Source organism: Cyphellophora attinorum (genome assembly GCF_001299255.1).
Source record: "Cyphellophora attinorum strain CBS 131958 chromosome Unknown Contig19, whole genome shotgun sequence".
In the NCBI taxonomy this organism is placed as follows: Eukaryota; Fungi; Ascomycota; class Eurotiomycetes; order Chaetothyriales; family Cyphellophoraceae; genus Cyphellophora; species Cyphellophora attinorum.
The window spans coordinates 62,418-74,525 of record NW_017253247.1 but is presented as its reverse complement, the minus strand read 5'-3'; the positions used below and the strand labels follow the sequence as shown (position 1 = coordinate 74,525).

At 53.7% G+C, this 12,108-nt stretch overlaps 4 protein-coding genes across 4 annotated transcripts; 2 read left to right on the top strand and 2 right to left on the bottom strand.

Annotated features, from left to right (window-relative positions):
* Positions 1–3,642: 3,642 nt before the first annotated feature.
* AB675_11988 (uncharacterized protein) lies at positions 3,643–4,005 on the top strand (the record flags this gene model as incomplete). The annotated part of the gene is made up of 1 exon (XM_018140881.1): positions 3,643–4,005. The coding sequence occupies one exon, from the start codon at positions 3,643–3,645 to the stop codon at positions 4,003–4,005; it is 363 nt and encodes a 120-aa protein (XP_017998315.1).
* Positions 4,006–4,864: 859 nt separating this feature from the next.
* Positions 4,865–6,333, bottom strand: AB675_11987 (1,3-beta-glucanosyltransferase gas2; the record flags this gene model as incomplete). The annotated part of the gene is made up of 2 exons (XM_018140880.1): positions 4,865–6,159; positions 6,207–6,333. 2 exons carry the CDS (start codon positions 6,331–6,333, stop codon positions 4,865–4,867), a joined length of 1,422 nt encoding a protein of 473 aa, XP_017998284.1.
* A 1,279-nt stretch (positions 6,334–7,612) lies between these two features.
* On the top strand, positions 7,613–8,826 carry AB675_11986 (Alcohol dehydrogenase; the record flags this gene model as incomplete). Its single annotated transcript, XM_018140879.1, has 3 exons — positions 7,613–7,747; positions 7,813–8,015; positions 8,124–8,826. 3 exons carry the CDS (start codon positions 7,613–7,615, stop codon positions 8,824–8,826), a joined length of 1,041 nt encoding a protein of 346 aa, XP_017998359.1.
* Positions 8,827–8,952: 126 nt separating this feature from the next.
* AB675_11985 (uncharacterized protein) lies at positions 8,953–10,110 on the bottom strand (the record flags this gene model as incomplete). Its single annotated transcript, XM_018140878.1, has 1 exon — positions 8,953–10,110. The coding sequence occupies one exon, from the start codon at positions 10,108–10,110 to the stop codon at positions 8,953–8,955; it is 1,158 nt and encodes a 385-aa protein (XP_017998333.1).
* Between the last annotated feature and the right edge of the window lie 1,998 nt (positions 10,111–12,108).

Genomic DNA, 12,108 nt, shown 5'->3' with positions numbered 1-12,108 from the left:
AGAGGCAAGTGCAACCCACACCTCTACTTTCATCACGAAGTGACACATCGCTGAGATGAAATGTCGCCAGAGCACCCTCTCAACTCCTTCCCTGGCCAGAAGCTCCATGACATATCGATCTCTAAGGACGCTCAAGTGGGGATCGTTATCAACCTACGGACTCGATTAGCAAAGCAACAGCAGAACCTCAGAATCCTCCCTGGCAGCGCATACTTGGTTAAGTGTTGCAGATCTAGCTGAAAAGACCTAGCGATGACTGATGGAGGTATGAGTATCAGGATAAGTGTGTGTGACGCCAACACACCGTCAAAGCGCAAACAGGTCCGTACTCTCCCCTCTATATGGCAAAGCACGCCTTCATGGATCCGCCATCAACACAGAACGGCACTGGATTAGCTCTAGGCTCACACTGGGAGGACAAGTCAGTAGCTTGTCAGGCTGTCTCAAACGACGAGGAGTACGCACTCCACATTTCTCCGTGCACTCTTCCAGCTCTCGCGACCAATCTAAGTCATCTGTAACGCTCAGGTCAGCGCACTCGGAGTTTTGGCACCTGTGGAAGAACACCTACTTCCTTCACAGATGTACTTGTAAGGAGAACCGAGGCACTTTCGACTGAGGGGGATGTCTTCTCTCCATTGGCGGCTGACAGGATCCTATGGCCAGCACCGTCAGTATGGGGAAATGAGGAATTGCTTTAAGCAGCCGACTTACCTGAGACTTGCAAACCGTCACGTAGCTATGGCGCTTCCGGAGGCGGTTGATCTGAGCAGGACTGGCCTTCTCATCACTTCGCTGTGATCTTATCTCAAGCCGATTGGAGAGGCCCTCATCTATGGGTACCCTAGAAACAAGAGGTCATTCCGGAGACCCCTAGGCATTGTGGAACAGGATTTGCCCACCTTCGCTCGCACTGGAAAGATACGTCAGTATTAGGTTTCTCTCTGTTATTGGCAGCTCATCAGGGAGGAGTATACTAACAATACACTTGTCCGTGCACTGATCGTCACGTTTCTCGTAATCGAGTCAGCCGTCTGGGTGAGCATATCAGCTGCCGTCTCTAGCTCAGGAGGCCTGCCTAGGACAGTTTGGAGACCCACCGGATTTGCAGTTGTACTTGAAAGGCCGAGCGATGCATCTGCGACCTAGCTTGGTATCTTCGATCTTGCCATCGACCTCGAGATACCAGTCAATACGGACCGTTGCTCGAGTGAGGCTGCCTTTAGACTCACCAGCGTCTTGCAGCTAACCGTGTACTCATGACGTTTCTCAAGCTGGCGAGATTGTTCCTGGGCGTCCGATCGCGTGATGAGATTCGAGTCATCAGCGTCAAGGACTGGAGCACCGAAGGCCCCAACAAAGAGCGCCGCAACAGCGAAGAGGCACATGAGGAACCGCATCGTACTGGCTGGGGTCTTTTGGTGAGGGTAATCTGGGCTTTGAGATGGATAGGTGGCTCGCAACGAGGTAGTGCTAGACGGAGGGAAAGTTTTGGGTGTCCGGGGCGAAGGTCAGATATACCCCCATGGACAATGGCAGTGAAGACTTTGTCAACTAGGTACGACAAACGAAGGAGTCATGAAGGTAGACTGCACTCAATGTCGCTCACTGGACAATGATCAAATGTCCTCCTTCAGGACAGGCGCGGCAGTCCCATCAAGCGGTTGGGTCATTCACTGGACACCGATGAGATACGACGACGACAGACACGCTTTCACGTCGATTCTTCACTCTTTGTTACGGCAGAAGTCCGCGGTCCCACGAATCGAGTGGCTCGGACATGCCGGCGGCCCCCGAGGACGCTGCAGGGGCCGCACGACTTCATGCGTGGCGTCCCGCGCTCTTACACGTCTGAGCAGTGGATGAGGATAGCCGCAAGGGCACAAGACTACTCCGGGTGCTGTTGTGCGCTATCCTGGCACACTTGGTGGTGGACAACCCCAAACCGATGGCAACCTACAGTTATTCAACCATGAATGGATGGGACATGGCGTCCGAGTCAGGAGAACTCGACTAACATGCATCCGGGCGGGCAAGATGGTGAGGCATTGTGGGACGAACAGTGCCAAATCTTTGCAGTCATGCAATGCCATACTCTTGGAAATGCTTCCTCAGCCCGTCGAGGGTCACCAGCCGAGAGCTGGCCTCTGAGTCAACAAAAGTTGCTGCAAAGATGAAGGTCTCCCCTTTCTGACTTCTGTTGCGTTCCTGTTCGGGACAGGCGTTGTCACAACCTGACCAGACCAATGCATATCAGTACTGGGGCTGTGATCGACTTACATCTGACCTCTTCTCCTGCTCCAGGCCTCCGAGGCTCATTCGTCTCTTCTGGTTATGTCTTCACGGTGCCCGGCGCGGCGAGGTACTAGTCCGACTCGGAGAAGGGCTTGGTTTAGGTATGGCGTGTCCGCTGTGAATATGTCGGCACGAACTCGAAGGCCTTCGATCCACAAGCAAACCGATTACAGTGTCGGTGAACCATGCCGAAATCTTCTCAACGTTCACTCTTCTTCAACGATCGATATGCTCGCTCCCGGCACAGCGGCTTACAATTCGGCTTCTGCAGCGGCAACACTCTGTAAATCCGAGCAAGAGCACTAGTCTTCCAAGTGTTTGCTGGTAGAGGTGTCCTGACATTTTCTGTGATCCCAATCAAGCCGCACATGCTCCCTGTACTCAGAACGAGCAGCGGTATGTTTCACGGGCAGAGGTCTGTCTGCGGCCTTGCCCATCAATCCATCTCGCCCGCAGGGAGGGAAATCATTAGGCCACTGCAACGGGCGACGGGTGGAGCAGGGAAAGACGCTTCGGTCGAGTGAGACGATGAGAAGAAGGCGGCATCCTCGAGTGACAAATCCATCTGCCTGCGGTTGCTGCTTCACGGGAAGATGGAAGATGGCTGTCGACCCTGTCTGATGTCAGTGCTGATTATGAGTTTGCACGGGTCTGCTCAACTGCTTTGATAGCCGGTACCGAGTGGATCGGCTCTGCTTCTGCTTTCTCTCCGGGTTTGCTGCTAGAGTGCATGCTTCGAGCTGGTCGGACGTGGGCCTTCTAGGCCATTGACAGTGACGTGGCGAGCAATGGCTGGCAGATCTGGCACATAGACAGCTTCTGACGAGAGAAATGAAAAGCACATGATGTTGTCCGAGCAGTGGTGATGAAAAGAATGATGGTGATGAGCGTGCAATGTTCTCGGACTGCCTGCTACCTCAGATCAACGAGACCAGTGGCTCCTTCCTCTGCAAATGGAATGCGCTCTTCGTCAAAGGCAGGCGCGACCGAAAGCAACAGCGAACTGCGCTCGTTGTGGGAAGGTGTATCCACGCTCCTGCCTTCCATCGGCACAGCCAATTTCAACCCGATTTAACACCAACCAGCAACGATGAAGTTGATAGAAGGCCGGTCGAGCGATGAACAATCTGCGTGACGATGGAAGTCACGTATGGACAGCTGTCGCCGTGATTTGGAGCGCATATCATCTTCTCCTGAGACACCTGAGAATCCAAGCTGAGCTGCCTGTCAGATGGGATCGTGAAACAAGCTGCAGTGAAGTCCGTACAGCATGGAGTCAAGATATTGCTGGTCCCCGTCGAGCACTATATATACTTACTTCTGTGTCGACCATTCTTGCTTGCTACCATGACAAGATCGAGATCAGGCAATATCCTCGATTCATCTCATCTCAAATACCCCATATCGTCCACGGTAACCCGATCACGACGCCACCAGAGCTCACTCCGCGATGAAGTTCTCGAGTATCGCAATGCTTCTCGCACTCACCATGTTCTCCTTGCTCGCCCCATCTATGGTCTTGGCTCGAGCCTGCCGGGAGCCGTCCTCAACAACTCGACTCTGGGCATTGACAGCATCTCCAGCTTGGAGGGCCGTCGTCTCGTCAAGCGTCGCACATGGGTCTACATGTGCTACAACAACGAGAAACACGAGCTCGAGGATGTCAAACTGGCACGTCGCTCAAAGTCTCCATTCAACTATGTGTGGTGAGAACCTTCTGAACTCTTCTTTCCTTTCACTGCTGGCTTGCTGTCATCTCAGTGGACACAGAAACCATAACGCTGACCCGAATCAGTGACTCGGAAGGACTCCCTGATGGTAGTAAGTTCTGTGCGGGAATGTCCACCAAGTTTCCTTGTTCTAACGAACCTAGCTGGCAAATAAGACGATCTGTGTGACGAACATTGCAAGTGCATTAACACTGCGGATCCAAAGCCGTACTGCATCAGGGAGATCAAGATGGGTACCGGTCCGTGGGGACTGTGCTTTTAAGCGGGTCGACTGTGAAGAGGGATAGCCGGTTTCAAGCAGCGCACCGTCGACCGACATCTCACAGCTGTCCGGATACACCCATCTCAGCAGCTGAGTCTGATTAAATGTAGGTTCGGAAGTCTCTGGCATGGCGGAGTTAGAGTCAACCGGTCACTCTGGAGGACGCTGAGACGTCACGCAATGCTGGTCGCGCGCAGCGACTACTGGCGGAGGTGATCGATCTTTGCGGAGGCTGCACCTCTACGGTGACCCAACTCAGTGAGTGCGGCACTGGGTCCAGCGATGCAGTACCAAACATAGAATGACATTCTCACCCACAGAAGTCTGCTTTACCGATTTCCGTCATAGCCACTACTACTTGTCTGATCCGACGAGCCCAAGGCGCTAGCTTTACCATAGTACTCGTTCGGAATGCTGCCCTCAACCTCATACGCTCGAGAATTTCTCTGCCTTGCGTCCAGCTCAGTCGGGACCGAATTCCTGCTCTTCCATCCAGCAAATCCTCGCCTGGTCTCCATTGCATCCATCTCTTGCTTCGGCCTGACTTGTGCGACTGATAGCCCAGCTAGCTCGGGCTTCATATGGTGGGAATCGTTGGTCTGGTACGCGGACGATGCCTTCCCATCTTCTCTTGCGGCACGTGCGCTTTTCGTCGACGGAAAATAAAGAGTCCCGCAACAATGGCGAGGATACCCACAAGTGCTCCGCCAATCGCGATTCCAGCGATCGCTCCCGTTGACAGTCCCTGGTTGTCATTGCTGGGAGCTCCACCCCCACTCTCATCACTGGATGACGTGCTGTTTGCGACTACTCCTGCAGAGGTGCCAGTGGTTGCAGTAGTCTCTGCACCTGTTGTCTCCGCAGCCGCAGCATCGATGTACGTTGTCCTCGCGGACACCGTCTTGATGTTGAGTCCAGCAATTGTGGGAAGTGTGGCATCTCCGTCAACTGTCCAGTTGTCGTCTGTGGTCGGACAAGCGGGCGGAGTGTTTGAAGGCGTGTAATCTGCCCTGGGCGTATTGACCGGCTTGGCCGTGCTGAAGACCTTCTGGAGGTTGGTATAGTCCGGAAGGGGATCTGGAAAGCCGCCAGTGCTGCTGCTGGGGTACTCCACGAGCCCATAGTCGTTCTCTTCCTGCGCCCACTCGTAGACGATGGCACCTGAAAAGGCATTGGGAAAAACGGACCCTAAGATGACCGATACCTCGTCGAAGGTCCTGGGCTGAATGATGTTGCAACCAACCTCAGTGAACACCGCTGGGATGTTTAGGGGCTGCAATCGCTCATACAGCTTATCGTAGCCCGCCTCGGAATAGGAGGAGTTGCCACACCATGAATAGGCGTTAAGACCATACATGTCGATGCTGTCTGCTTCATCACCGCATGCGAGATAGTCGGCGGTGGCTTGCTGCATAACGACCACGTCGGCTGCGCTGTACGCCATAGGAATTTTGCGATAGCCGCGAGCGTTTCGAAACGCTTTCATATCGCGAGCGGCAGCTTTGACGTATGGTGCGACCCCCGAAGTTTTATTGTCGTTGATGAGCTCATTGCTGACTTCCAGGGCCAGTGTGTTGTTATAAGGAGCAAATGTATCCACGATTTTGGTCATGTGCGTGAAGAGTTCCTCAGTCCATTCAGGATCAGCCCTGTCTAGGGCGTGCAGAGGTTCCGTGAGACCAATCCAGGCATATATACCCTGGGTAGCGAAAGCCTGCATACAGCCATCGTGGTTCAGCGAAGCGTCCACCGTGTAGACACGAACCGTGTTCACTCCGGCATCCTTCATGAACCCAGCATCGAGCTGGCATTGATTGGTATCTGCCAGTGGATCACTGACGGTTGAAACGCCATCGGGCTGGTACACAACGCCTGAGCAGCGATTAGCTTGGCTGTGCTCGAGGTCTAGATTTGCACACCTTTGATAAAGAACTGGTCGCCCTCATCGTCATAGAGTTTAGTGCCTTTGACCGATATTGGAGAGATTGCCACAACAGCAAGACCTTGGATCGCGGCGAGCAGAAGCAATGCGAGACCGAGGGTCATGGCTGGGAAACGCCCACGACAACAACAATAAAACCACACTGACGACGGCGTTATCAGAGCCGTACATTCGACATCGCAACTGTCTTGGAGACAATGTCAAAGAACGACAAACGTTCTGGGTTCTCGACGGTCCGTCTCCATCACAAACAAGGAGGGAGTGCCGTGTTTCATCTTCGACACGGTAAGCTTGGCTGTTTTGGAAGTTCATGAAATCCGGTCGTTCAGGCAGAATTTGGACGCGATTCATTGGCGGTTTAGAATGGTCGGGATTGCATTTTGGGGGCGGACGCAATTTGCAGACCTCCTGAGCGGCCTCAGTCCAAATCACCGCCGTCGCCACTGTACCGCCCTAGGCGAAAGCAGGCAACACTTTCCACTGTGACGTATATACATAATGCGCTGTTCTCCCATCGCACACGGCGAATGTCGATATCATGCCCAAGTACGGCTTCCGGACTCCAGGTCAGTGGTCCTGTTGGGAAGCTAGCCAATGCGAATGATCTCCTGGACTGGCACACCGTCGAAGAGTAGGGGCTTCGATATGGACTGCGGCTGTACAACATGGTGCTCTTCGCTGAACAGGGAGTCTTGCGAACAACCCGAATATTGTCGAAAGCTGAAGTTGAAGAAGATACGAGGTCTGACATGGGCGGCTTAGTCACCCGTGGCGTCGGAAAGTCCCTCCTAAGCCAGAGTCAAGACGCCTTGAGCTGACGCGACAAGTTCTCACGCTCTTCGACATGTACGTCGTCATTCGTGCTATGTGGGCTTCAGCAACATGCCTTCGCGCACTGATGAACGTCCAACATCTACGAAACTCATGATCTCCTGTCAGGCAGCCGCGCTACACGCCTTGCCTTGCCTTCGAAGGTTGGCCCCGAGTCCCGAGGCTACAGACCTGCCCCGAAGCTGACCTAGAAATGCGGGGTTTGGGGTATGGAGCTGTTCGTGTACTGCACACCAGGTCTGGATTCCTGGAAAACGATTTCCCTCGTCAATGCTTCCATGTGTGAGGTACCATAGCCGGCGCGCTGCAGCTGCGGCTTGCTTGCGATTGACATGACTCGCTGCCATGGAGCTACGAGATGGCTATACAGTAGCACTTTCAAGACACGGCAATCTCTCTTGTCTCGAAAGTCTGTAAAGCATTGTGCCGTGACACTCGTCCAGCTGTCGATTTGACTGATTCAGCCTAAGCATTAAAGGTTTTCCAAGCACTTGATTCACACAGCATCGGATCCGCCTAAATCTGAGGAAGGAACCATCTAACGCAGCGACCATGGCGACCATGAAAGCAGCCCAGTTTCACCCCGACTCAATGAAGATCAGTCTCGAAACAATACCAATACCCGAACCCAAGGCCGATGAAATCCTTGTGAAGACAATCTCAGCAGGACTATGCCACTCAGACCTTGTATGGACCTAATTGCCTGAACTCACCGACCGCACGTCTCAGCAACGCTGACCTGCGCTACCCAGATGGTTCTAGACGGCTCCCTCCCAGTCCAATCCACCGTACCTGTCACCATCGGCCACGAAGCCGTCGGCGAGATCGTCAGCCTCGGCTCTTCCGTGAAGGGCTTCTCCGTGGGCGACACGATCGGCTTCCTCAACGCCTGGCACGCCTGCTGGGAGTGCGAGGGCTGTTCGCGGCACTATGCTCAGTGCTCGGGTGGAGAGTTGTAAGTGCAGCCATTCTCAGTCCTGGACTCGGGGAGGACGCCGTGAATCAGAGTCTCCAGCCATCCGATTCAGTTATCCGAAAGTAAGTGCTAACACGAACGTGATAGCAAGATGCAAGGCTGGGCGCTCGACGGCTTCATGCAGGAGTACTGCATCGTGGACCACAAAACAGCATTCGTGCTTCCCAAAGACCTCGACGCAACGAAAGCAGCGCCCTTGACCTGCGCAGGCATCACAGCATTCAACGCAGTACGCCGCCCCAATCTGAAAGAAGGCCAGTGGCTGGGCGTAGTCGGATGCGGCGGACTCGGGCAACTGGCAGTCCGCTACGCCAAAGCCCACAACCTCCGCGTGATCGCAATCGACATCGACGACACTATCCTCTCCCATGCTACCGCCGCCGGCGTCGAACACACCTTCAACAGCCGCACCACCCCCACACCGGACCTCATCACCACCGTCAAGTCCCTCACCGGCGGCGGCCTGCACGCCGTCGCCGTCTTCACCGCCGTCAAAGCCGGCTACGCCATCGCTCCCAAACTCCTTCGCTTGGGCGGCCAACTTGTCTGCGTGGGCTGTCCCGGTGAGGATGTCGAGATCAATGCCATGAGTGTGGCGTTGAGCATGTACTCGGTGGTGGGCGCGAATAATATGGCGACGCCAAGCCAATTGAGGGAGTGTGCGGAGTTTACGGCGAAGCATGGGATTGATCCGCCGATGCAGTTCTTTAAGATAGAGCAGATTGAGGAGATGGTTGAGATTATGGAGAAGGGAAAGCTGGGTGGGAATCGGTTGGTTGTGCAGTATTGAGAAGTTGATCTGTGGTGTTTTGTAGCTTGGGAGTCTTTGGAGAGGACACCGCAGTGCGAGATGGACTTCGTTGTATGTCATTTGTCATACCCTGACTGGCTCTCATCGACCAACTCTCATTGCCTGTCATTCACTGATCGTTGCTGCAGGCATGCTTGTTGGCCTCAGCGCACAAGCAGGCTGCCAACAACAGTGCCCGTAACGACCGCGGACTTGCGGCTGCACGTGGCCCTCCAGCAACAAGTCATCGAACCACTGGGCACCGTCCGGAGCCATGAGCTTCGTAGGCCAGTACTGCTCGAACAGCTCCTGACCCTGGTCCCAGGTCTCGATGCCCATCGCAATAGCCTTGCGGCGAAGAGCGCCAACGAACCACGGCTGCCACTTCCCTCTGGGTGCATTGTGCAGATATGTAATCTCCCAGCAGGCACAGGCATACAGTGCCCATAATTGAGCCTCTTGAAGGACTCGCGTCTGCCTATTGTTGGCGATCGTCGGCCGCAGGAGGTCTCTGAGCAGGTGGATTGTGCCGTTCGAGTAGCACACTTCTCCGACTGGCTGAACGATGTGCTGCAAGATACTGAGCTGCATCAGCAGAGTCGCCGCGAGCATTACTTCTGCGTTCCGAATTTGGAATTGAATGGGATCTCTCGATGGGCTCCGACTTCTCGAAACTTCCTGTTGTAGTATATCGACAACCTGATCGAACAGCCTGTGAGATGTGCCGAAACTGAGGTAGAAGGCGGAGACGGGATCGACATTATTCTTCTCGGCGGCTGGTCCGCCATATACCGTCAGAACTGTCCTCCAGTCATGGAACACGTCTATCAAGGCCTGACTGAACGGCGCTCCGGGAGTGCTCTGCGTAGTACTGTCACCTCGGAGCTTGTTCACCGTAGGCTCTTGCGCCCGAATCATGCTACGCATTTGCGTGGGTAGCCAGTCCTGGCTGCAGATGATCTTGCGGCCAGCGAGTAAGGCTGTGAAGTTGTCGAAGAAGAACACTCGGCACATGCGAGTTGTCAAGATCGCGAGGCTGTCCGAGTCGCCATCTGCTTCCAGGGCCTGGACCATGCTTCGGATCTGAGAGCCGTGGATCTCGACCTGCTGCGCCTCGCCTTTACACAAGGCGGCTATGGTAAGGCACATCAACGCATTGATGGATGACTCGCGGGTCGTGGTACCCTCAGCTAATTCAAGACTTTCGCGTAGGGTCGACAAGGCCTGCCGCTTCAGTCGCATTTTCCGGCGTCCAAGCACTGGACTGTCATCGATGGCAGCCATGAGTGCAGCCGACTGATAGAGAAACATCACTGCGTCCAACTCGCTGCGATGAAGCTTTTGCACATCATGCTCCATTTCCAGCGTGAAGTAAGACTTTCCACCTTGCCCGCGTCGGTGGTTGTGAATGCATCTCCATATCGATGGATTCGTCCAGTAAACTATAGCTTCATGAATTTCAGCGGTCAGCATGACAGGTAAGCCGCTGAAAGGGTCTGAACTGCCATTCTTCGGGATGAACTGAAATCTGGTGCATTTCGATTTCGGCTGTTCACTCTGCCTACCGCAATCGCATCGAGGCTGGCATGCGCAAGATCTCAAGGGCCGAGATGGTGGATGAATTGTAGCTTCGCTGTCGCTACGAGTCGCTCGGTCGAAGTGAATTGGGGCTGTGATATACGCATGTCGTTGAGAGCGTCTGGAAGGCCTTTTGGCAGATTTGCGTGGCTGATATTGTATGAAGCGCGTGTAGAGAGGGTCTCTGGACGTCGTGCCGGGTAATGGCGATGCAGGTGGTGATCCCATTCGATAAGTCGATAGCTGAACCGCCCTTAGTAAGCCTGCTTTAGCACCAGTTCCGTGCTGCCCAAGCGCCTATGATCCGCATGCAGTTCCGTCCGATCACCTCGAAAACAGTAGCAGGTGTCGATAGCTCGTAATATGTTGCATACGAGGGTGGCTGCTGCCGTCGTGCCATCGTTGATGGTAAACATCGTCCTTATCACTAGGTACCCATGCCAGGCTTTTAGTCAGCTGCCAAGCAGACGAGGCAAAGTGGTGACACTGTTTCTGTTGACTCGGGGCAAACAGCAGGCGGCGACAGCCATCGAGAAATTATATGCATCGCAAAGCATTTGAGTCGATCTGTGGTGGCTACACAGCGGGAGGAGAGCCCACCCAGTAGCGAAAGTCAAAAGCTTCTGTATATCTAAGCAAGGTAGGTAAGGTATCTACCTATGCCAAGCACCAAAATGCAAATACTAGACCTGAAAGGCTGAAATTGAGATCGTGCTAATTCTGCGTGGAAAGAAAGCCGACGCGAAGGATCAGCCCGAGCAATGAATTACGAAAGAGGGAAGGGGCGCATTACAAAAGAAGGAAGGCGTACGGTAGACGTGGTAAGCAGAGCTCGCATAGTAGTTTCTCGAGTACAACGAAATGCCCTACAGCATGCGATTTCTGTGCTTAATCATCGCCGATCCTTGCCAATATGCAGGTACGACCGGGAAGTTCCTTCCATAGTCTCGTAAGGCTTTTGATAAGAATGAGAAATTCAGCACATTCAGGCAACGCTTCTACTTCTGAGCACCTTTGACCGCAGCAACCTCCTCGTCAAGTCCGAGAATATGTGGGAGAGGGCCCACAGGAGTAATGGAGTACGGGTTGATCCTGTAGATGTCAGCAAGTCTAGGCCTTGTATAAGCAAAAGTGGCACATACTGCTTATGAGACCGAGTATAATGATACTTGATGTGGTCGAAGAGTGTCGTCTCCTTGCCGAAAGCTGGGACGTTCCAGTACAGGTTCCTCATCCACTTGTGAATGGCTGGATAGCCGCTACGAATGTCACGGATATTGGTCTTGAAGTGCTGCACATAGACTGGGTCAAATCGAATGATGGTGGTGTACAGCCTCACATCTCCCTCCGTGATATTTTTGCCGTAGTAATAAGGGTCAGCGTTCTTGGCCAGATGCTCTTCAACACGATCAAGAGACTTGAAGAGCTGAGTCACCGCTTTCTCGTAAGCCTCTGCAGATGTCGCAAACCCGGAACGATAGACTCCGTTGTTGATATCGGGGTAAGTCCATTCATTTGTCTCCTCAATCTGGGCCTTCAGATCATCGGGTAACAGCTTGACGTCACGGTACTTTGGCTCGATGATGTCGTCGAACTCCGTGTAGAACATGCGAATTATCTCAGCTGATTCGTTAGAAACGATGGTCTTGGTCTTCTTGTCGTAAAGTGTCGGAACTGTGAAGCGGCCATCATAATCGGGATTCA